At 37.3% G+C, this 27,456-nt stretch overlaps 1 protein-coding gene across 1 annotated transcript in view; it reads right to left on the reverse strand.

The window, feature by feature from the left end:
• Nucleotides 1–27,027, reverse strand: part of TAP46 (2A phosphatase associated protein of 46 kD) — a 159,719-nt gene extending 132,692 nt beyond the window's left edge. The window contains exons 1-2 of the mRNA XM_089415812.1: nt 26,790–27,027; nt 11,136–11,258 (exon numbers count right to left, since the gene is read on the reverse strand). Coding sequence (XP_089271938.1) covers nt 11,136–11,258; nt 26,790–26,885 — 219 coding nt within the window. The 5' untranslated portion in view covers nt 26,886–27,027. The remainder of the gene's footprint in view (nt 1–11,135; nt 11,259–26,789) is intronic.
• Between the last annotated feature and the right edge of the window lie 429 nt (nt 27,028–27,456).

Below are 27,456 nucleotides of genomic sequence, written 5' to 3' on the forward strand. Positions count from 1 at the left end.
GAACAAAACTTGATTTGCATCACTAACTTTAAACAAGCTTACCAATCTATCGTAGATTTCCTTGGAGGTGTTCAACTCGGAAACGTAGGCCACCAGGCGCTTGTCGATAGAGTCCCAGATGATCTTCTTTGCTTTGACTTCTCCCTTGGTCCACTTGTTCCTTGCAGCAACCGATGCATTTGATGGAGGCTCAATGATTTTGCCTCTCACATGGTCCAACACTTCCTACTCTTCCAATGTCAGATCGAGAGACATCTTCCATCTGTGATAGTCAAACTTCTCACGGAGCTTGTCTTCGGCGGGGAAGTGTGATGAGGAACCCATGGAGTCTATAGACTTTTCCAACAGTCTTCGGTGATTGCTCTTGCTCTTGCTCTTGCTTGGGCTTTGTCTTCACCTTAGCTCTGATACCATGTTAATTTATGGTATGTTCTATGCTTAGTGCAATTTACTTCAATTTCTTCTTATTAGCCCAATGTCATTCACTGTTTATCAATCACATTAACAAAGTAAAATGTTGATAGAACATACATAAATAGATCAACAAAAAACATGCCAAGACAAGAGACACCAGATGTGGCTGCTAGCCAGGGACAAACCCCAATGTGGGGAAACCCTTTGATCAATTCTTCTATAATCTTCAATAGTTCAGCAGAGAGAGAAATAGTACAAATGTATAGTTCTATAATTTTATGACAGCAGTAATAAAACCCTAACCAGCACTTGCAAAGTTGGTCAAACAGTCCACAAATGACCTTGAGTCAACCTTGGTCAACTCGGCCTTCAACAGCAATGAAGGTCAACCCAAAACAGCCCAAAAGAGATGGTCAAAACAGGTCAACGCATATGCAGCCCTGCGGTCAACCCTAACCAGTCAGCGCTGGTCAATTTGGTGGTCAAATCAGGTCAACGGATTGCTGTTCAGATCTGCGGCTTGCTTGATGGAGACTCCTCACACTAGGCCGAAGTCAAAACACCTTCCTCGCTGGTCAACGCAGTCACCCTTAGCTTGCTGCTCCTAGGTCAACCACAGTCAACGCTGAAACAGACCTGCGTCCTCCTCCTATCTGCGTCTTCCTTCCTTGCTGTGTCCTTCTTCTCCCACGTGAGAGATGCTGCTCCTTGTAAACCCAATCAAGTAAGGAGAGAGAGAGAAGAATGTAAGATGAGATGAGATGATTGAATAATGCCTCAACCCAACCTGTATTTATATGAAACGTTGAGGATGTGTGCCACACATTTCGCTGCTGGCCAAACTTGACAATTTTTCAAGTAAATACAAATAAATTCATATCTCCGTAAATACTTGTCGGAATCGGATGATCGTTAGATCAATCCTACACCTCTCGACGAGAGGAATCCAAGAAAAATATCAGCTGCCATAAATAAGATGACCCACATGGAGTTTGGCCCTAGTTTCCAATTTTAACAGGATGACCCACCCAACGATGGTAATGTTCAAGCTAATCAAGAAGAACAAGCGTCAAACAATCAACCAATGTTACCAGACTCGGAATCGGCAATAAATCGGCGAGGCAAAAGAGCGAAGAGTTTTAATCGGATCGGGAAAAAATCGGCAAAAAATCGCTGAATTCATTAAATAAAAATATATACATATATTGAAAAAAAAAAAAAAAACATTTTTCAGTAATATTCGGTAAAGGCATGTCCAAACAATGCATAATATCAATAGATGTCCAAAATATCATGAATGAATAAGTATCTCATACATGTCGTAAAAAATACATTGGAAATAATTGATTTTTAATAAGTGATATCTTAACCTCCTGAACTCTAATTATGATGTTTTTTTTTTAGTGAAAGCGGGTGATATTTCAAGAGAATTCAATACAATAATAATACACAAAAAAGAGCAATTTACCACATATTTGAAAATATAATTACATACAAAATATCCAAAAATAATATTTATTTTTTCACTTTATTAAATACCAAACCTCTTTACCCGGATGTGGGTGTTAACTCCAGCTATTAATGATGCATCACGCCACCGCACCATCAAGCCTGACGGTTGGCAGGCAGGCGTACTCCGAGGTCTGCGTTGGTAGTTATAAGTTGCAGTTCAATGCAGGTGATTTCATGTCTACTCAGGTTCGAGGGGAATTTGCATTCAAGGCGAGCATGGCTACTCAGTACTTGATGCGATCCAGGCTTAAGGAAATGTGCCATTCTCCCGCGGCAGTTAATATCTCAGCTCTTTATAATATGAGGCCTGTTCAAGTTTATGGCCAGAATTCTTCGATTGATGCTTGTGCTACGCTCATAATTCCTCACGACTCCAGTGTTCTCAGGCTCGAGTGGCGTTTCAGGTCTATCGCTCTGGGTGCTATGCCGCGTAGCAGGGGTGTTCCGCGACGAGGGGGTCGGTATGGCCTCAGAACTGGCCTCGCTCCTGCGGACGTGCAGCATGTAGTCCCGATTACCTCTGCTTCCCCCTCATCTCCGCCATCGGACCAGGAGAGATTTATCCCAAGCAGTTCATATCAATCTTTCCGCCTCAGGTTCCAAAGCAGGCTAATTCGTCCAGTGGTCACGTTAAATTTCACTGTGTATATCTCAGAGGAGGAGTCTCGCACCACCAGCTCGACTTCCCCTGATTCCACAAGCGCACAAGAAAGCAGCATTCTCCTGGGGGACATGAATGGTCTGGTTTACAGGACTGATTCTTTATATGAGGAAACCCCGGTCCAGGAAGAGCCTCCGCCTTCCAACCCTGCCAAGAACGAGGAAAAGGCCAGCGAACATTCTCAGCATGGTCTTGGTTGGCTTCACCTGGTCACTGACTCTCGCGGAGAGCCGATTCTAGATGAGGATGGATTTGTCACCTGGCTGCCCTCACCAAGCCCGGAGAAAAAGGAGCAGCAAGCGTCGCTCAGCCAGGAGGTCTAATCTTCTTCGGGTGCATATGTCAAGCTTTTTTGAACTTGTGTTGTGGATTCTGCAGCTTTTTCACCCTGTTTGTTTCAGTCTAATGCCCCTAGTTGTTAGTATTGTCAATACAGCTGTTATACCTTGTTCTAGAGTCAACTATGTTAAATGGCTCTGTCTAGTTACGATTTCTGTTGTTTATGGTAAATGTAGTCCGAGTCCAGTTAGTCAGAATGTCAGGACAAATCAGAACTATGAAGCATATTTTGTAAAACCGCTTGACCGGTTCGTCAGTATTGTTCAGGTTTTTTTGATTGAGGACTGGCCTCGGCCTCCTCGGAAGGACTGTCCACCATGTACATAATTTTCTCTTTTTAATATAGAACTAGTCTTTACTTAGAAAAAAAAAAATACCAAACCTCTTCGAGTAAAGTAACACATAAATAATCTCTTAGTGAACTCAATTACAATATTCATCCACACTTTCCGTAATTATCAAGAAAACGTTAAAAAAATTTAATTACAACAAATTTCCAATTACTTATTGAACCTTGTGTAATGAGAAAATAAAAATCGAAATAAAAATACATATCAATGGTAGAAAGAACATTATTCATAAAAGACCCCCAAATGGAAGTATATGGTATGATACCAATTGTCGAGCACAAATCTTGCCAAAACCTTTAAGTTTTATTTTGACGTACATAATAATGAACTGAACATTACAATATTTATATAGAAACAATGCATTTTAGTTTTAGTGAACTGAACGTTACAATATTATTGTGTTCAGCAATCAAAGCACCCATGGTCTCGAGTCAATTTAATAAAGCATAATTTAATCATTTAGGGTTTCCTCTGGTCATACCCGATACTTTGACTCGAGAGACGTAATCAAGATTACATTTATAATTTTAGACTGTTTCAACGTGTTGAAGCACATTTATCTGAAGGGTTTAGATAGACTTTTGGATTGTTTCAACGTGTTCCAAGACATATATCAACATGTTCCGGAATGCCTCTGCGGCTCTGCGGTGTATGCAATAGCTCTGCGGCGTCGGCGGTGGACCGATAAACCCAAGCGAAAGCCCTAAACCCAAAATTGGCGGGACTCGACAAAATCGGGAAAATCGGAAAAAATCGGCAGAGTTTCGGATCGGATCGTTTCGAGGGCGGTCAGGATGAAAATGCTACCTATATGAAATGTGTGGGTGCACAAAGCAGAATTGCAATTACAGTACCCACAGATACCCTATCTATATGTAAATGTGGATCAAGAGACCACGAAACACATAGATGTTTGAAGCTGAAGAGAATATTTATAAAGATTGCATGATAAATAGGATTAATTAAGAAGCAACACAAAAGAAGTCTCCATAGCCACCAAAAGCTCACCCAAGAGGATTAGAATGAAAACCTAACAATGAAGGGCCATAGAGTGATTCTAATGTAGATTAGAGGAAGCAAAAGGATATCCTATATATAGAAATAAAAGTGATAAACGATAAGCAAGAACTGGCCTGAAAGAGAATTAAAAGCAACATAAGTTTGGGAGAAAGGTTAAAGAAAGGTTAAGGAAAGGGAAAAGGGACTCAATGGCAAAGTTGAGAAAGCTGGCAGAGGACAACTGTTGTTATAAAGATATATTATTTCTCGACACATCTATCAAACATGCAAGAGGGTGACCTTAAAGAGGACCACATGGTGTGGGTAAGTAAGATAAGCAAATTCTTTAACGAGGGCATGAGAATTCCTGCTGCAACAATGGGAATTAAAATTTTGGCTGCCAAGGACGATAATGGGAAAAAAAAAATTAGATGCCAAGATGGGTAATGGAAAAGAAAATTTTGGATGCAAAGGATGAAATATATTTTTAATAAGTAGAAGTTATCACGAAAATTGAGCAAGTGATTCATGTTGAGCCATCATTATCTTGATTGCAGATTTGGAATATTCCCAGAATCTGCAATCAAGCTAAGTTCAGCACTCATGTTGTTCCATGGATATGACTTCAAGATCATTGTGAAGCTAGGAAAGAAGGATGTGGGACAAGAAAAGTTGTCCCATGTAGACAGCAACAAACAATAAAAAGCAAGAGAAGGAGACTTTAATACGTTAATTTGTTTCATGTACGAGGATGTACCTGATATTTAAAGTACATGCTCCATCTTTCACAAAATGGATAAGCACCAAGTGGGATGTCCATAATTCAGAAGAGAAGCTTAGTCTTCAAACCTAAAGTGTCTTGTACAAGCTTAGAATGCATGCAATATTGACAAGATGTTTCTAGCCAATAATCACAAAGAATTTATTAAGGAAAAACATCATCAGATTGCAGGACACTTATCTATGACACATTGACAAGGAGAGCATAAAAGACTTCATGTTCAAGACTATGGTAGCTGGCTACTTTTAAGGAGCATTTCAACTTTGTAAATAAACGTGAGCACTATCAAAGATCATCTCAACAGACACATGTGGGAAACTATCACACATTGAACCATGTCCTAACAATGTCGCATGAGTATTTGGGATCAGACTAAATCAATCCATTTGAGACAACAAATAGGACATGGACCAATAAGAACACAACAACAATGACAATGAAATTCCTACCTGAGTTTTGTTTAGCAAGTTCAAATGTTCATTATAGATCACATTGAATAGGTGGAGGCATTGCACAACAAATTTGATTATGGTGCTAATGAATATATTCAATGTTGATAGATCATAAGAGCAATCTATATCATCCAAGAGCAAACTGGCAAATAAAGAGCACTAATAAGGTAATGGTAGGGGTATCGACAAAGGCCTTCGACAATGTACCAAATTCGAGAGGTTTTCTAGTGATTAAGTTTGATTCAGTCATGTAATGTTATATGTATAACCTAACTCATTAGTGGTTTATAAGGTATTGATGGTTAGTTGAGTGATTTAATAGTGGTCTATAAGGTATCGATGGTTAGTTGAGTGATTTAATAGTGGTCTATGGGGTAAGAGTGGTTAGTCAATTGACTTGAAGGATTTTTAATGTAACATATGGCTTCGTAAGTTGATTATAGGTTTATCTAATCAGGAGTTGGATCCCACAATGCTTTACTGTGATAATCAGAGTTGTATCAAACTCTTTGAGACTCCAATGTTTTATGACAGGTCCAAGCACATAGAGATTAGATATCACTTCATTCAAAAAAGGAATCAGAAAGTAGTGAAGCTCCGATATATTCCCACTGATCAGCAGGTAGTTGACATTCTGACCAAGCCCTTAGCAAAAGGGAAGTTTAAAGCAATCAAAGATGGACTTGGATTGGTGCAGAATTTCTTCCTCGCTAAGAGTGTTGAGAAATATAGCTCAAGCCCGAGCTTCTTGCACAGGTTAGGTATGAACGTGCAAGAAGTTGTTCAAGACAACTTCTAGTTACCACTTTGTAAATGTGGGAAATAATACCATCTTGTAATTTCACTTAAATAAGTACAAGTGAAAGTCCAAGTTTCTATATTCTTGTAAGCTTAGAAATCTAATGAAATATTCTAGAGATTTTAGAACATTGGTGAATTAGATTTGTTCTAATCTTAGTCATGCATCTCATTATTGAGGTTAGGTGGTTGCTATGGTAAGGAGATTAGTTGCTAATATTTGGGAGATTAATTGCTAATTTTTGGAAAATCAATTGCTAGGATTGAGGAAATTAGTTATCTCTCAAAGCATAACTAGAACAAGATGAGAGAAGATAAAATACAAATTTTGGTAAACCAAGAAGACTCAAGAGATCAAGAATGATCAGTTGAGCAAATTTAGAGCACAGGAGAGGAGTTGAGGTCGAGAAGCAGGTCAAAGCAAGCAAATTCTTGGTTGTCCATTGTCCAGCAAGTGCAGCTCTCATTTTTGTGTATACCGTACAGCTGTTAGTTTGATAGGCTTTTGAAGGTTTCCTCGTAAGCTTAGAATATTTAAATGAAAAGCTGACTTGAGGGTGTAATTATTGGTGTATCGTGTTCATGCTTCCGCTGTTCATTTTTACCTATACGTGTGATTGTTGCATGTTCAGAAATACTTACTTCTGTGATTAAATAAGATATGATTTATTTGATTAAGAGAAACATAGGACAGCAGTCATCTAGGCTTAAAATTTACACTTCCACACCCATAGCAACCATAATTTGTTATTCTTATCAACAATAAGACATTATTGCAGAAATGTGTGTCTAAGTGTGGACTATGCTTAATTATACTAATTATCTAAAGTATATTCTTCTATCAACAAGGACATAATAAACATTTTTAATCATTAGCTTCTTACCTCTTAGCTGAAGTAAGACATATCCCTTCCTCTAGTCCTATATTCCTCTCTGCCACTCAACATAACAGAATTGAGATCTATCATTTACAAAATGAGCACAACAATCAATACAATTAGTAAAATATCTAGATGCTCGTAAATTAACGTACCAATCATATTTACCTCTTTTTAATCCGTCTTCCTAGCCATGAACACATAGAACTCTTCCTCCTCCTTAAGTTCAACTACATTATCATGGTTATTCCAAATGAGTTCTTTTCATCCCACAACTACATTTGGAAAACTCTTTTTATATTCCCTAATTTTCCACAATAAAATTGTTTAATTGTTTTTCTATATTTACCTAACTCAGAGGATTTATCTCTATCAGTCTCACCCCTTTGTTTGTTGACCTTGCTCTTAAACTTCACTACAAGTGCTACCCAAGAAGACTCAATCCCATTATTATTCCCAAACTGCTTTTTTTTTATTTGTCTCGATGCAAGAGCTTAGTGCTCAACTGCAAAAATGTCAAATCTTTACTAGTAGAAGTAATGTTCAAGGTCTCAATAAAATTTGCATAAGATGGAGGCAAACTTTTCAATGCTATAGCCACCTAAGCCACAGGAAGTGCCCCTAGGGCGCTAGGTGTCTGTATCCCTTGTGTTGGACACAAACACATTAGAATAAATGGCATACACGTGCTTGGCATGTCTTCTATTCACAAGGCATGTGTCCAACATGCCCTAAATAAGTCACATTTTTAGGTTACGTGTCCTCTCAAACAGCGACACACAAGCCTCTCAAAAAGGGATTTGTCCCTCATTTCTTCTCAATCTTCTGCCACTGCCCATTATTCTTCTCAAGCTTCATTTTTTCTATCTCTCTTCTGTTGTTTTATTGCATCAAGCAAGCATTCTTTATTACAATGCTGCCATGGAATACCAACCATCAAGTTTTTCATTCATCTTCTTGAGGCATTCATACCATTGACTTCAAACTTTGCCACGTTTTATCTTTTTTACAAACTTTGGAGGAGGGTTAGTTCAGATCAATCCCCAAGTGGGCATCTTTGCTCATTATCCTTTTGTCTTCATGAATATTTTCCCTGCTATACAATTGCAAGTTTCATTCCTACAAAACCCCTTACTGGGCATCCCTCTGTTGATATATGATCTTATTCAATGGCAGGATTATTGCATGCAAGTTATCATGAAGGGATGTTTCCAACAATGTTGATTTCACTGAATCAAAGACTTTCAAACTATCATGCACCTATTCTATGGCCTCTACAACATCTAATAGGGAGTCTGTTTCTAATATATTGCATGTGCAGGTCTGTTATGGTGTGTCATCTCCAAGGACAGTTGCAGTTGTCAAATATCTTCACAATATTATTAGAATATTAATAATAATAATAATCTAATTTTAAGGTCACAGCCAAGCCAGACACCAAATGTGGGGCAAGGGACCCACCTCCGTGCAGCGATTGTTCATTTGACATATCTCTAGTATTGTCTTTTCAATTATTCTAAGGTTTGAAACATAAAATATTTGCCTTTTTCTTAATGTTAAAACTTAAAACAATTCACTTGCATTTTCATTAATTCTCTGTTTCTCTCCTTGGTTGTCAAAACCACACATGCCCTTTCTTGGTCTTTTACAGGTTTATATCAATGTCACATGGTTCGGGTTCGAATTCGAATTCGATTACAATTAAGTTCGATTCGAGTTCGAATTTTTCGATGAGATTCGAATGAGGTTTGCCATTAGGTTCGTTCATGTATATAATTTTAAAAATATATATATAATAATTAAAATTACATAAATCTTTTATATTCATTTATAATTAATATATATTTATAATTTTTATCATATACTATATGATATATCAATAAATTTATAATTTTCCATAAATATAAGTTATATTATTTTATAATATTTAAAATAACAATACCCTAATTTCGTTAATGCAATATAATTTAAAATATATTAAAAATAATTCTTGTAAAAATATATAATTTTTAAATTATGTTAACTTATCTTTATTATTATAATAATAATAATAAATATACATTAGCCCATTGTAATGCCTCATATAAGCTGAGTTCAATACATTGTAATGTGTTAACATATTGTATTGCCTGTAATACATGTACGTTGAGTTCAATACTACAGTTCATTGTAATACTTATAGAATTATAATAATGCTGACGCCTTAAAATATAATGCTTTTAACACATTATAATGTATGTACGCAGATTTCGATACTGCAATATATTATAATACTTGTAAAATTATAATAATGTCAACGCGTTAGCAAAAAAATTTGAACCATGACTCGGAAATCGCGCACAAGCTCACTGGGAGATTGGGACGATTATGTGGAATACTGTACAAGTTAGGACACAGCAGCAGGAACCGAACCTTCTCGAACCTAAACCTTAGGGTAATAACAATATGAATGTCGTTATAATAATAATGCACGCAGCAGGAACCGAACCTTCTCGAACCTAAACGAACCTTAAGATTTTTTTTGAAATTCGACGAATTTCGGACCTCAACCTTTAGGTTCGACGAACCCTGTGACACTGGTTTATATCACAGGCTTGATTTTGACTCCAATAGCAAAATCTAGGTATTTATGTTCTAATACCATCTCAATAATAAAACAGTCGACTTGCATTTTCATTAATTGCCTGTCTTTCTTCTTGGTTGTCAAAACCACACATGCCCTTCCACGGAGTTTTAGGAGTCTCATATCATGGACTTGATTTTGACTCCAATCACAGAATCCAGGTATCTATGCTCTAATACCATCTCAGTTTTCATGAGAAAAGGGTCACACAAACAAAGGAGATAGAGAGAGATGCAAGTAATAGAGCACTTCTATCATTGTTAAAGCATTACACAATGTCTTTTATCATAGGATCCAGGTACCTGTGCTCTAATACCATCTCAGTTTTCATGAGAAGAGGTGCACACAAACAAATGACAGACAGAGAAGCAAGTAATAAAGCACTTTTATTATTTGTTAAAGCATTACACAATGTCTCTTATACACCTATAATCAAATATATGGTTATCAGATTCTACCAAACTCAGCATAACTAACCAACTACTAGGCATTAATATTAAGTCACTAACAATTAATGTGACTTTTATTACTAACATTTAATTGAGTGTTATTACTCCAACAGTGTTATTGCCTTAATACTTCAAATACAGACCTCATAGATATTTACTCTCTCTCACAATTACATGTATCTACAATTTGATAGGTGATGATAAGATATAATTTTGGCAAGAATAGATTTGGTATACAATTACCATGTTCATAGTTGTTACAGAATGTTGCAAGATCCCTTACCAAAATTCATTAAACCTGTCCCTCTCCAGCAAATTAACTTTTTTACAGCTTGATATTTCCATAAAAACGAGCATATTGTAAAGTACTAAACACATCGAAGGAACACCTAATCTCCTGATCTTTTTATGATCCATTGGCCAGTCAGACGGGGCAGTAATTACCAGAAGCCAAATAACAGGCAAGGAAGTAAATATTTTGCAGAACATAAAAATGATTCATCATTCACCTACTAGCAGAAATGTGAGCAACGTCAACTAAATTCAAATGTATTTCATTAGAAGGAAAGAACATTTGAAGCAATATAAACATCCTCCAAATATTATGGACAAACATCTCAAGTATTTATTATTGATCCTATCACAAATTTTTGATAGCATTGTAGAACTGGCACAAAGCTAATCGTACAAAAAGAAACATATTTCCTAATTATTTCTCAACAGAAAAAGATGAAGGTGAAGAGGCAAAGTGAAAAGACAACTGTGACATGAATCCAAAAGCATGCAATTAGAAAAAGTTAGAAACCTACCAGCAAGTATTTCAAAGACAACTGTGACATGAATCCAAAAGCATGCAATTAGAAAAAGTTAGAAACCTACCAGCAAGTATTTCAAATCTGTAGTACTAATGTCTTCTTTACATTCATTTGGTGAAAATAACCCTAGCTGGTCTATCATTGCATCACATTGCCGCAATATATCACATGCCTTTTTCAATTTATCCTGCCAAAGGAAAATAATGCAAAAGTTAATATCAATTGAGCTTACGTTCCTAGAAATACTGTTCCATTCAGAACAATTAGACCTCTAAATGTGTCTTTGAACATCAATTTTAATATATTAGTTATTTAAAAAAACCAGATAACTATATTCTGCAATATGAGGTACTGATGAGAAAACAATCATGCATAAGTCATTGCTTTAAAACACAGGCTATCTCAAAATTCTTGTTAATATAAGACACTACACCATAACCAGATATATATTGTAAAATTTAACACCCAGTGGTAAAAATGTAGCTGCATGAGCTGTTTTTAGAATCCAGACAGCTGGCTTTCAGCACTAAAATGTTGAAAATAATGTAAGCTTCAGTTTTTGCCATGGCCAACCTTATGCAATCATTGTTATTAGGATTGATTAAGGCCAAAGTCAATAAGGGTTAGTTGTGTGGGACGATAACCCCTCCTAGGGAAAGGAACCTGTTACTTCAGATGGATATAAGTTAACACTCTTGTTTGCATTTTACATCTTGAGAGATTATTCTCTCAAAGCTCTTTTGCCTACAGGCACCATAAACTAAAGTGCTCTCTTGTTCTTGCGTTCCGTTCCTCAATAGCATACTATTATGGATAATTATGCTCCTCTCTCTAGTCCACTAATGCTGTATAGTTACAATTCTCTGGCACACTAGGGATATTTTATCTTTTCTTTTATTGCAAATATTTGAGTTGACTGATCAGTTCCATTACTCTGAATGCAAACAAGGTCTGTTACAGGATTGTGGCTGAATGGAACTGGATCTGGGATCATGCGCTCAGCTGAAGGAGAACAACTACTAAGCAACAGATGATATCTAACAGTTTCTGCACTTGCTAAAAAGTTCAATCTTGGACTTTCTCAATTGTCTTCCCATCACATGTAACATGTACTTTCCTTGGATTAACTAGACACCCTTCATTGAGGTAATTGGTTTTAGGTTTTCTACTTCCCACAACAAACTTTATTTCAAGTGTTTGGCATAAAACTTATACCTACTATTATTGAAGACCTTTCTCAAATGCCCCTAATGTTCTTTACTTTTGCTGAAAATACTAGTATTGTTTACAAATATTAGCAAGCGTTTAAGAAAATTGGGGCTTAAAGATATTATTCATGAGCCTCATAAAAGTGGAGTGAGCATTTATCAACCAAAAAGCCATTACTAAGAAGTCATACTTGTGGTGAATGCACATTTTGGTATTTTCTCATGAATATGGTTTTTACTTATACCCACTTCTCAAATCTATGCATAAAAAAAAAGTGGTCAGCCCTACATGCTATCCAATCAATTACTAGTATGAGAGAGGTTGCTTAACATTGCTTGTTACCTTTGAACAGCTAGTAATCAATGCACGTCTTTTTCTATTTGGCCAACAAACTTAGGAACTCCAAATGGCAGTTTTTAAGGATGAACACTGACTATCTATCTCTTCTACTTATGTATAAATTGACTCATAACCCAAAGATATATTAGCATTTCCCCCCATATATTTAATCCCAAATTTTTCATCTTTCTCCTTTCAAAGACATTTTGATAAGAATCATACAACATGACAGCACCTTTCATGCCACTCTAGTTAATTAATAATAATAATAAAAATGAGGGGGTGGTGGGGATAGGAGTTTTAAAAAATTTTAAACGTCTTTAATGCCAAAAATTTAATCTTCTTGATCAGACAGAAGTCAAAATATGATATCTTTGAAGAATCTGTACATTATAATAATAAAATACTTTTGGCCCAAAATATTTCCATGCCTCCCAATTACCGTGATATTGAAATTATGATGATCCTTGACTTAATAACATTTCTCCCTAACTGAGTTCACATTCCCAGCACTCAATTTCATATGCAAGCAGTGACATTTGGATTTCCATTTATTTCTTTAAAGCAAATCCTTCAAATACAAAATTACAGGTATGTCCATCGTTCATGTAAAACTTAGTTTCTACCCCATTGATCTCCATTGTTATTATAAACAAATTTACATTACAAAACTATCAAAAAAGATTCAGGCAAGTTCTTTGCAGGTAAATCTTCTTTGTTAAATTAAAGATTCAAACAAAAAATATCTTTAAATGATTCTCCTTACATGGTTAAGACTTGCAGGTGCTCTATTGTTCCTTTTTGGTGGAAAGGCACTCCTTTTTAGTGACTCGTCTTTCAAACCAGGAGGCTTCCAAAATCAATTCTTCACGAAAGGAGGGCCCCCACCAAATCTTTGGAATGTCTTTTAAATCTCCAATCCTTTCTACAACAGGACACTTTAAATTCCCCACCCTCTGTTGTGGGTGAAACTCTTTCCAATAACATGTGCACAAATTGCACATAGTGATAAGCAATTGTTCAACATGAAGTTTCAACCCCTGTACATATTACAAGGAGAAGACATTGTAATCCATAAGTGAATCGAACAATTTTGAACACACTAGTCTGAAAGGTTAAAAGATAAAATGATTTGTGAAACCCATTTGTTTTTTAACTCCTTAATTTAATGGGTTCCAATTACAAGAGCATAGTATTGTGACATTACCATTACCATCTAAGACCAAGTTGAAATGGATTCTTATAATTGCCCCTATATTTTTATCTCTAGAATTCTCCATGTGGTCCTTCCAATGTGAAAACTATACGAGTAAGTTTGTCCTATTCCTTGAAATCAAAGGACTTAAACGCATTTTAGGCCAACTGATCCAAGTCCTAAAAGTGGCTCTGAGGCTTTGATCATTATATTACATGATCCAAAATGGTCTTCAATTAATTGGCAGTCATCATATGTCCATTCCTTGGCCTTTTATTTGAAGGAGGCTTAAGGCCTTTTATTTAATGGAGGCTTAAGGTGTCTTATTTGCTCAACTTCCTTAGTACGCTCGTATAATTCTTCAAGATCATCTAAAGCTCTTCAAGGATCATTTCCACTAGCTCTTTTGCAGCCCTACCCTTCTAAGTGACTCCAATTGATTGTACTGTAGGACCATTCGCTTATTTTCTGTTCTCATTGCTCAGGTGATAATGAATATGTTCTCTATTTTTTATTCACTCGTAAATCTCATTCACCACTTACAGAATTTTAGATGTCATGATTCCACACAAGACGCTCTGCGTCCCTGCTTTAATATCATTACTAGAGCTTCTCAACATGTAAACTAGTAAGAGGGGTTAAGATACTTTGCATGGGGGTGGGAGTAGCCTCTAACAATAAAGTGAAATTTCCAACGATGTACCAGGGATTACGCCAGCAAGGATATATGGAATCAAACAAATCGGAGTAGTTGGAAATTCAACCATCACTACACACTGCCTTAATGCTCATCCTATTCCTAGGAATGGCAATTTGAAAAGATTAATCCATCAAATATTGGACACGGTTCGACATTTTGAGTCCATTTCCTTCTATCAAGTGCTAAGGACACATAACACCATGGCCAATAAATTGGCAAATGCTGAAGTGGAATTGGAAGAAGGAAGGTTAGAAAGCAAATGGGGGAGTGTCTCTCCTTACACCCCTCCCATGAATTCATTAACATGGCACAACTAGCATGTGGAAACAATTGCATGGAGAAAAAGATAGCAAATTAAATCTCCCTTCCATACCCTCTTTCCTCTATTTTATTTCACTGACATTGAATTTTATACATAGATTTGAGTGGTCCTCCCAAACAATGTGATAGGGCATGCATATTGTCATATGGCTATGGTATAGCTCCAGCAATCAAGCTCTAGTGGATTCTATTTCAATATGGGTGCGTGCTAGCATACACAACAATGAAAGGAGCCTCAGCCTGACAATTCCCCTCATGTTTAAGGCACAATGTAGGAACAAGCATTGTGATATGTGTGATTGTGAGCTAGACAAGGTACGAAAACATATGAAGATCTTTGACAGGGGAATTGCGAAGATGCAAAGAGATGGGACTATGTAATGTCCCAAACCAGATTTTGAAATAATCTTCACAATTACCATCGAGATGTTTTTAACCAACACTTGTAAAAAATGACATTGCCAATGAATTTCTACTAATTATTAATGTAAGAACATTTCATCAAACATGTTGCATAACTTGAAACCCTCGTTTAACAATATGCACAAGAAACAAACTCAGCCTTATAATATTAAATATGAATCTGAATATACATGACTACCTGTTAAGACACCAGCAAGACGGCACAAATGGTTGAAGATATAAATGGTTGACAATGACCTCCCCAAAGAATTCGTTGTTCCCCAATGAGAAACCTTGATGGCTCCTACTTCAAGACTAGCTAGGGTGGAGTCTTTCACCATCGAAGACTAGTTATTTTAATCAACTAGGGTGGGTAATTGCTCCACCAAAGAAGATCATGCTCAAGATTATAAACCCTCAAGCAAGCTCCAAGAGCCAAAGTAAACAATCCATCAGACATCCAGATTTGCCTAAAGAGTGATCTTAAGCTCCCTTTTATAATATTTGGCCATCCCAATACCATGGGTAAGTATTCCATGGATAGCAATACCATTGGTAAGTATTCCATGAGCGCCAAGACCATGGTTACCAATACCATGGGCAAGTAATCCATGGGCACCAATACCAGGGGCAAGTAAATAGTAAATACATAATAATGTGTCTTTATAAAGTTACCCCCTATTCTCCTGACCATATTTTAATCTAATTAAATCAATCATTTCCCCTATAGTGATCATTCGGAGAAGGGACATGACAACCCTCCCTCCTTGAGATTGCTTGTCCTCAAGAAATGCCATAACCTGCATAACAATACCTAAGTCCCAAATGTACCATTATGTCAATTCATACCATTGTACTATCCAACCATCAATAAGTCCCTTGATACCTACGTCTCAAATACACCACTATATCATCAAATACACCACTGTATCATCTAGCCACAAATGGGTCCATTGTAGTTCCCTCATAATCATCCTCGGTAAATCTAACAGGCATATCTCCTCATTTGCTAGTGGGGGTGTCACTGTTGTGCTAATCATCTGCTCCCCTAGAACCCAATCCACCAAATGGAGAGCATCCTCACCATACCATGCCCAACATTGTGTCATAATACCTAAAAAAACCCTACCAATGCACACTGGAGATCCTACTATTTTGGTCATTGAGGGTATACCCATCATCCTGTAGGTATTAATCCCTCAACTCAAAGGCAAACATCTTCTTTGAATGCTCCATCTCCAAGTGGAATACCCAATCTTTGTATGTTGTTGGTCTACTGGATAAAATGTTTGTAACAATGTCATCCACACTCTCCATAAACCTGATATTGCACTCCGCTACTCTATCAAAAGATTTATCTGATTTTGTTGCCCATGATATCCTACTTCGACTAAATCTGAGAAATCGCAGCTACATCAAATGAACCCTTGACTCCCTGTCAAGCTCTGCCATGTGATGATGTGATCCACCCAACCCCCATTGCTTATTTGGAAGTCTGCCATCCCAAATATGTGATGGTTCCTATTGCACTATGCCTCTGGCTAGAAGTGTCCTCCCAGGAAACATCAACTCAGTGGGATACCAACTCATAATCTCCCTCCATTCCAACTGAAATGGACTTCTAAAATAGCAAGTATCCATAACCTCCCATGGAATGTGCCTTCCATCATCTTTAGTTATCAGCAACCCCTGAAAAAGACCTCGTGTATAAATGCCAACCCAAGGAATATTCCCACCATGTTGATGTTGTGCCACTCTGATTTCAATTGGAATGCTCATATACTGAAGCTCTATCTCATGATCCTAGTCTTCCTGTAAAAGTAATCGAAAGGAGTTTGCTCCTTCTTCCTCATACCAACTCACCTCCCCATTATGCAAATGTGGATTCATGGTACTACAAGCCTTGTCTATGTACTCCTAAAAAGGGCTCCTCTACCACTCCAAAGAAGGATTCTTTTGCTTCCTCATTAGAAACTCTAATTGTTTCCCAATATGGGTATGATTGGCAGATGTCTTGGCACACCTAATTCCAAAAGACTTAAGCTCATTGTCCTATTGTAATATGGTGTCCTTGAGAATATTGGTTCTCCTCAATCTCTCGAAGGCCTTCTTAAGATGTTTAATCTTTTCTTAAGCATGTTCCTAGTGACTGTCATTGGAAGGTCCTGTAGAAGAGAAAGATGAAGTGATATAATTGTCCCCCTCATCTATTGTGATTGCCATATGAGATTGAATTTCCACACAAGGTTCATCCATCTCCTCTAGTTTGAACCCTACCAACTCTTCATCAAGGGTTTAGCTTCCCTTCACATTGTTTGACAACATCCTGTACCAAGTTATAAGCAGTTGTAGAAGTGACCTGCTTTTGTTTTCAGACAGCCAATAATAAAGATATGATGGGTTGGAAAATAACATCACTTTCATCACACTTATCAATAATTGTACCCATGATGGTTCTCATGTGCTCATGATTACTGATAACATCAAGGAAATAATGAAACGGCTGTAAAACAAGATCATGATAACCATAGTCAAGCATAATAACACATGACCTTACCTCTACCATTAATTTTAGAATCTTGGCCCTCTTGCCAAAAGATGGATTGTCCATTTGATCTAGCCCCTGGAAGCTTCCCACAATCAACTGAAATATTTCCCACATTATATTCCCCTTATAAGGGATTTCAGGAGTTGTAACCCTTAAAACTTCACTCAAACAATGTGCAACAACAAGCCTTACCTCTCCATCTTTATGCCTCAATAGCCTGTACTCACCCAAGTTAGTCATTATTGGAACCATAATTGCTAGAGTCAACTGAGAAGGTGGTTGTCCCACCATTTGTAATTTCCTTGTCACCTCCTCCAATGAGCTAAGAAGGACATCTTTGGATGGAGACAATTGTCCAAGTTGATCTCCTGCTCTAAAAAGTTGTTAAAAAACTCCATCAAGGCACTGAAACTTGATGTCAAAAGTAATCTACCTTCCACTATTGAACCTCATCAAACTATAATATTCCCTTTAGACAGATAGCACACTTATCACAAAAAAAAAATTATGGGGATTCCTATGTTCATCAAAAAAAAAAATTATGTTGCTTAGTACAGCAAAAAACATCATTCCAAATATTTGTAGCTTCATCTTGGAAATGCCCACCTTCATACCTTCAACAGAGAATATGTGACTAAAGTATCAGAATAATTTTTCCTAGAGCAAAGGAACCCGGATTCATAAACATTAACAAGCCTTGTTCAATGTGCTTAATATTATATCACCTTCGTTATCCAAAATCTAATAACAAGTTGTGATTCCATGATGGCAGAGACGCACTTTGCAGCCCCACAAATTCGTTGTAATGTCCCACTGTATACCTCTGATCCCACTACAAACTAACCCTCGCGCTATACATCCTGGCAAAGATACACTACAAACGGTAATGAAATAACTCTCAAGCACGCTCCGTAGAGAATATATCGATCGCTCAGGCAACAAGCTTTGCCCTTAGAGATTTAGTCGTCTGTCAAAACGGACCAATGATGCACGCGTTAATCACAGTCAAGACTCAAAAGTGCCTCGCAAGATCCAAATAATGTTTTAGCAAGTTGGGAAAAGGGCATAGAAGACCCTTGCACTTGGTTATATGTCACATGTGATGACTCCCTCCATGTAGTAAAGCTAGATTTGCCACGCAAAAAGCTAAGTGGAACATTATCACCCAAGATATCTCAGTTCTCCCATCTACAAATACCTAAATATCCCAAAGAACTTTCTAAAAAGTTATATTCTAGAGAGCTTAGGGAACTTGAAAAACTTGATCAGCATTAATTTGTGTGAGAACAATTTTACTAGAGAGATACTTGCCTCTCTTTCGCAACTGCAAAGTCTTGCTTACTTGCACTTGAATAAGAATCGATTGTCTAGAAATATTCCTACATCGCTCACTTCCATTTCTTCATTGTGTATTAGATTTGTCACACAACAATCTGGTTGGCCCAGTCTAGAAATGGCTCCTTCGCACAATTTACTAATCAAAGCTTCCAAGGAAACCCTAACCTATGTGGCGAAGTTGTGGGGAAGTCATGTGCTCATCAAACAAATTCAGACTCGCGTTGTCCAACAACCCTTGACTACTACAAAGTTGGACAATATGATGCCACGCTACGATCACACTCATTCAATCTTCTAGCAACGCTTTAAAATCGACCTACAGCCCCACTTGCTCTACATTGCCTCTTAGGACGCAAATTCTCCTTGTTTGAATATTCACCGTATAGGATTGCTTCCTCACAAATCTAGATCGATTCTAATCGCAAAAGAGATTGCGTCAATTAAATTTTCACCCCGGTTGGGTAAAATGATATCAACCACCTGAAACTCGCTTTGATCCCACTCATTCAATCTTTTGGCAACTCTTTGAAATCGACCTACAACCCCACTTGCTTTGCATTGTCTCTTAGGACACAAATTCTCCTTGTTCAAATATTCGTCGTAGAGGGTTGCTTCCTGGTAGATCTACATCAATTCTAATTGCGAAAGAGATTGCGTCAATTCAAATTTCACCCCCGAGATATCAACCACCTAAATCTCGCTCTGATCCCACTCATTCAATCTTTTGGTAGCGCTCTGACCTGCGGGCACACTCGTTGACTATATTCATAATATTTTTTTTGGGTGATCTCCTAATTCGAGCCGCAACAAGTGTCTCACACGATGGCGACTTCTTCCATATTCTGACAAGATCTTCCTTCTCCTAATGGCTCACAAAAGGCTACAAATCTTCCTTCACCTAGCAGCTCCCCCCCCTTTTTTTTCTTTTTTTTGATAATAGTTATACCTTCATCCAGGATTGTTATGAATACAAACCCTGGCTCGGTGTGACTAGGGTTTCAAACCTGCATAAACAAGTTGACCTCCCAATGGCAAATAGCGACTACCACAAACACTTCAACAACAATTAGAGACTGAAAATTCCCTTTAAAACCCTCAAGCTGACAGAATGCTTAACTCTAATACCACTGTAATGTCCCAAACCATATTTTGCAATAATCTTCACAATTACCATCGAGACGTTTTTAACCAACACGTGTAAAAAATGACATTGCCAATGAATTTCTGCTAATTATTATTGTAAGACCATTTCGTTAAACATGTTGCATATAATTTAACATTAAACCCTCGTTTGACAATAAGCACAAGAAACAAACTCAACCTTATTATACTAAAAATGAATATAAATATATATGAGAACGTATTAAGACTACTAGCAAGATGGCACAAATGGTTGAAGATATAAATGGCTGACAATGACCTCTCCAATGAATTTGTTGATGCCCAATGAGAAACCTGGATGGCTCCTCCTTCAAGACTAGCTAGGGTGGGGTCTTTCACCACTGAAGAGTAGTTATTTTAATCAACTAAGGTGGGTAATTACTCCACCGAAGAAGATCATGCTCATGATTATAAACCCTCAAGCAAGCTCCAAGAACCAAAGTAAACAATCCATCAATTATCCAAATTTTCCTAAAGGGTGATCTTGAGCTCCATTTTATAATCTTTGGCCATCCCAAATACCATAGGTAAGTATTCCATGGATACCAATACCATGGGTAAGTATTCCATGGGTGCCAATACCATGGGCACCAATATGAAGGGCAAGTAAATACATAATAATGTGACTTTACAAAGTTCCCTCCTGTTTTCCTGACCATATTTTAATCTAATTAAATCAATTGCTTCCCCTACAGTGATTATTTGAAAAAGGGACATGACAAATTACAGCTACTCTCCACTAAAGTGACTAGCATTCAACATAGGAAAACACCTTACAAAATGACACCCATGAGTGGGATGCAACACATAGCTCAAACAAAGGTTCAAATTTGCACTCTAAGAAGAATGGAGAAAACCCTGCAAGCTCAAGAAAGAAAATATTTGGAAATGGTAAAACAAGTAGGGATGGTGGCAACTACAGTTGAAAAACATTGAGCAAATGTCATGTGTTGTTCCATATGGCAATTAATCTAAGTGTCCTCTAGTAGAATGAACTATCATGATCTAGAAGTTAAGCAAGAAGCTAACCTAAAAGTAACGACAATGAGAAATCATCAAGTAGCATACCTTAAATTGCAAGGAAACAAACCAGACTCAATTGAAGACTCTCAGGGCCCTAAAGAGGTCCTTTATGGGTCGACGTTCTAAAATTTTCTAAATTTTAGTATGTTTTGAAAATTTTGGCTACGTCTGGGACAATATGTCAAGCAATACACTTGCCATAGTAGAATATACAACAGTTGGTTAGCATGTGTAGAGATAGTTTTGATTTCATACTTGGATTTTAAGTTCCCGATGGGGTCCTTCCTCTCTATTTTTGTATCACAAAGCCATACGGTTCAATCACAACCATTTTTCGAACAAGCCTAACCATTGTTTTAATTTAAAAAACAAGTAAACAAGTAAGATTGTGAGTCAATTCATTGACAAAATAAGATCCTTTAGAACAAACAAAAGTGAAAAACAATTCCTCTAACTTCTACCATTGCAACAAACCCTTTCAAAAGTTAAAATTGTTCCAAAATGTACTAAAAGGTAGTTTGCTTCTTGCTCCATAAAAGTCAAATGAGTTCCAGGTCATTCTAATGCTCCAAACAATAAGTCAAAAATGGACTTGCACCTACCACAAAAATCCAATTATAACTTTCCTCTAAAGTAATTCCATGAAATAAGAAAAGAAGGTATGGCCAAGGAAGCACTCAATGTGCAACCATGGTTCGCAGTCACTGAGTGGCCGCTACGTCCACGAGCAGTAATCCACACAGATCCATCAAAGGCGGCCTAATATATCAGGCTTAACCCCAAGGGCATCGAGGAGATTTGACCTCATGACCTCCCAATAGGGAGGTACTTAGTAACGAGGGTTATTGGGAGGTACTTAGTAACGAGGGCTTGACCAATTGAGCTATCCCTTAGGGCTTAGGAAGCACTCAATGTTATTTGTGAATACTAAACAATCTAGGTACCTATCTTATTTGCATGTTAATTACTCGTTGCCTTAAACCATCAACAATGGTTGGTAGAAATGAGAATTTGTTCTCCAACAATATACCCTACTAAATATCCTATGTTTTCTATGTAAACAATTGTATGGTTCACGTGATGGTAGTTATATATTGTAATTTTAGATGCCAGTATACAAAGTAATGTCTAAGTGTTAAAATTGGCAACTAGGGCCAAACTCCATGTGGGTCATCTTATTTATGGCAGTTGATATTTTTCTTGGATCCCTTTCATCGAGAGGCGTAGGATTGATCTAAAGATCATCCAATTCCGATAAGTACTCATGGAGTTATGAATTTAATTGTGTTATAAGACAATTCGTCAAGGTCGGCCGGCAACCAAACTGCCCCCACTTGTGCTCAACGTTTTAGTATAAAGAGAGGTGGTCTTCAAGTCATTTTGACACACTCACACTCTTGTGATCACTCTCTTCATTCTGTTTTGGGTTTTGATGAAGGAGAGACCTAGAGGGAGTGCCCTAGGCTAAACGCTGCCCTAATGAAGAAGCCCTAACGCAGCCAATGAAGAAGCCTTAACGCAGTCATGGAGGAGACTTCTATAGCGTAGCAAGGAGAAGTTCTAACTACCCTAAACGCAGATCTAGAAGAGACCCTAAGCAGCTGTCCTTAAAATCCCTAAACGTTGTCCTAGGAAAAGACATCTAACCGCAAAGAAAGGAGGGTCATGTTGTGCCCTAGCCGCAGATAATAGAAGGACTAACACAGCACTATAGACGTTGATGAATGATGTATAAAGGAGGCCTCAAAGTACCCTAACCAGTCTAAGATTGTTGCAGTCAAGGACCCTAGAACTGTGAGCTGAAGAAAGTGTTAAGGGCTGCCATACACCCAGAACAACAACATTTTTGGCATGACTGTTAGGTACAACTGTTACAGTAGTAAAACTAGGACAGCTAGGCAATGATACATACATATTTAGAGCAACTTCAGTATGTTGGGAAAGCAGCAATGTTGGATCGTTGGGATAACAAGCCGTGATGGGACAACAGTACTAGCAGCAATGATATTGTGCCACAATATTCAAAGGGACAGCACAATGATGAGGCAGTAGCACAATGGGACAGCCATGACATAGTGCAGCAGTGGCACAATGGGACAGCCATGACATCGTGCAGCGGTGGCACAATGGGACAGCAAGCATGGACAGCACGGTGCAACATGGGAAGCATGGATAGCATGGCAAGCATGGACAGCATGGATAGTTGTGGCAAGCACATGAGACATGTTGTATGACAACATGGTTCAACAATGGCACATAGGACAGCAGTGCAACATAGGGTGCAGCACGATGAGGTGCAGCATGATGACGAGATGCAACACAATGATAGGTGAAGGAGTCACCTTGGAGAATCAATTGAAGCAGCATGTCTTCAACTGATCTCATGTATCATCTTCTTAGAGATGATCTATGCTCTTATCTAGATAAGTCAAAGTGTTGACTTCTATTGTAAATGTACTATCTCGCTCTCGCTCTACTGAACTATTGAAGAACATATAAGAAGAATTGATGAAGGGTTTCCCCACATTGGGGTTTGTCCCTGGCTAGCGCCACATCTTGTGTCCTCTTGTCTTGGCTTCTCTTCTGCGATTTATGTTTATGTTCTATCTACAGTTTACTTTAATGCTGATGTGATTGCTAATCTGCAAAAGATATTGAGCTAACTGTGAAAATTGAAATATATTGCTCTAAGCATAGAACATACCTAAAATTAGCAATAAACCATCCCCCAATACTGGGGAAACCATGGGGAGACAAAGAAGTTCCTTCACCTAGGATGATGGATAAAGAAAAACTTCAATGGAGCTGACAAAGGACACCTGACAATGCCAAGGGCAAGAGGTATGTCACAGACAATCAAGGTGCATTGCTAGCATTTCATGCTCGGACCAATAGTGATGGAACAAACACTCAAGTTCAGATGTCTATGTTAGTAGGGGCAATCAAACTCTACCTCAAATTCATGTACCAAAAAGTATTCTCTTGAGTGAATTTCACAAAAAATGTAAACCTTTAAAGGGCTCCAAAAGTCTTACTTTCGAATTTGCAAGACGAGCTAAATGGATGAAAACAGTCATCAAAAATATGGGTAGAGAAAAATTTACACATAATAGAACATTACACAAAAGTGTAGACATTCTAGCAAATATGCCCATCTTAAGAGAATCGCATACCCTTATGTTTCTAACCCTAGGTGAAGTCAAACAAGAAGGGATTAGCAAGCTAGTCTCAATAGACTATACAGAACTCTTCTAGAAGAACCCTCAATGGATCATTAGCAATTATAAATTTATAGAACTGTGGATTTCCAAACATCATTTTTTCTTTGATTTTTCTATAAATTGGTTACATACCTTATTTTCTAGGCAGGAAGAATATAAAGCCACCACCTGAAGATCAAAAATGGTGTGGTGAAGGTCATCCAAGGCCAGCTCCATAAATGGGAGGGTCATCTTAAAGGGGATGGCAAATTAAATGGCTCTGGGTATCAACTGCAAGTACTCCAATAAGATGATATAAGAGAGTCAATCAGAGAATTTTTGGAAGGTGGAGATTATTTCAATGGAAATTCATTCTATAAAAACCAAGCTCGAAGTTGCAGCCAGAAAGGTGGGTATCTATCATTTTGTAGCACTGGTTAAAGAAGAATCTCATTACTTCAATCCAATTGATTCAAAACCAGTCAATTTTATTCATATATAGCATTTGAAAATCTTTGGTCATCAGGTCATTAGACCAAAACAATTGACCCAGACTCTACATCTTCCATATTGGCTCCATCCTTACAACTTCCCACACTATACATGATCGCATTCAAGCCTTCTGTTCTTTTAACCTGTTACTCCAACTAACCTAAGTTTCCAAATTTTTGAAATAATTTGGAAACAATAAACAAGACCGTTTTATGTCATTCTATGTCATGTTGCAGTTCATTCAACATTGTTTTATGACCAATGCCTAATTATTTGTAAATTAAAACTGACTTCTTTTTTCATTTTACTTTGACTTACAGTCATCCTAAAAGGGCTTACCCAATTTCATTTAAGTTTGTCGTTTATTAAAAAAGATATCATGGTTTCTCAATATCAATGAATTATAGGTAAGTATATGATTATGCTGAGGCACTCAAGGTAGGTTTACAGTAAACCTGCCTTCTGCCTAATTTCTTTTAAGATTTCCTTTTTGTCATTTATTATAAAACAATAAAAGATGATTTGGAATTATGTATATACAATAATAATTAAGTATATGATCATCCTGAGGCACCCAACGCAGGCTTAAGTTTGCCTTTCAAGTTAGGGTCACAAATCGGATTCACTGAAATGGATTAGAAATACATATTGTAAATGGGAAGTTGAAACCAAGGTTTCAATTACCCAGAAATTTTGTCTTACCCTAGCTCAAGTTTGCCATTGCAAGTTCCATAAGGCGTCTTTGACACCTTTTTATTCTTTATATGACCTAATCCAGATTCCAAGCAAGCAATTTAGCGCGTCTTGATAAGAAGCATCTTATGCAATTAACAGATCCTGATCAACCAAATTTAGAGACGTGCTACCATCTGGACACAGCCATTGGTTGAAAGAGCAAGAAGACTATCAACAAAAAGAGAACCAACCCACTTAGCTACGACAATGAGACAGGGAAATGAGGATATAAGAAATTGCTTGGGAAAAGCACAAATACAGAATATGTAATCGAAACAACAATATAGGTAAACAATGTGTTATGAGTGTGTGAAATGCATCAAATCCACAAAATTATGCAATAGCCAAAACTGCCCATGTGGTAGGAAAACTCACTGCATTACACCAAAGGTGTTGGATTGTAACCCATACCTATCGTCCGATAGTGTATGTGTCACAACGGTTGTTAACAAAAGGTCCAAAATTCTAGAGACAGGCTAGCACACCGTTTTATGATCCAAATATTGAACAATGGTATTCCTTCGGCTGTGATTATGTATTTCAAATTTCGTCTAGTAGAACCATGATGTGTCGGGAATTATTAACATTAACCAATCCAGCGTTGTTGTTTAACTCCACCATGAAGTAATAGTTGTATCTTCGGGTGATTTCCCGATTCGTACCCGGATGGAATGCATTACTGACAGTCTCAGGCATCAAAATTAAATAGAGGATAACTATTAGGGATCACTTCAACACCCTTCGAGACGCCCGATTCTTAAACCAGAGTATCAAAACCTTCACATCTCGGATGTGATTACCTCCCGGGTATTAAATGGAACTGCTTTCAAATTAAAACCCCGAGTGACGGGATTTCTGTTCATACAAAAAGTGCCGGTGACTTGCAAACAGTATCAACAAACACGACATATTAAGATTATGGTCCAATGAGCAATTACAGAGCGGAAAGATAGAGAATTGAGAAAATAAATCATAATTAGGGTTTGGGAAGAAAATATAACTAGGATGCCCGTAGCTTAGATTGTTAAGACATAAACATCATATGTTTGAATTACCTGATCCACAGTCGAATCCGCTGCGGTCGAGTGAATTTGGCGCGCCTGCTCGAAAAGAGCTGGCAGCGGCATGTCCTCCGTGTTCATTTGTGCCATTAATCTGTTCTGAAACCTCAAGAAACTTACAACCCTGAAACAATATATAACAGGCCAGTGATAGAAATTATGAAGTGCTTTTAAGACCGTGATTTCTTCCCACCACACCAGACCAGACCAGACAAGTAAGCAGCTCAACCTATATAATTAAATTATGTCTATATATAAATCATTTATTTGTAAATTAAAAAAATATTTGGAAAGTCATGACGTGTAGAGTTTAGTCCATTTGACGCACTTTGGGGAATTAAATTAGATAGAGCCTCACAGAATCCTTCCACTAAACGGGCTACTCCACCGAGCCTCATTACTTAGAATGAGGTTACTTCAAATTTAATGGTTATTACAAATTTTAATTTATCTTTAATAGTTTGTAATTTAATCACCCATATATATATACATACACGAAAGATATAAAAGAATCCGGTGCGATTACTTAGAATGAGGTTAGTTCAAATTTAATGGGTTATTATAAATTTTAATTTAGTGTTAATAGTTTGTAAGTTAATGTTTATTAGAAAATTTATGATTTAGTAAGGGTTGCGATTTTTAAAAATATATTTAGTTATTT

This window comes from Pinus tabuliformis, chromosome 3_2 (assembly GCF_031772625.1).
Source record: "Pinus tabuliformis cultivar Carrire ecotype Pingquan chromosome 3_2, CPIR1, whole genome shotgun sequence".
NCBI classification, from domain to species: domain Eukaryota; kingdom Viridiplantae; phylum Streptophyta; class Pinopsida; order Pinales; family Pinaceae; genus Pinus; species Pinus tabuliformis.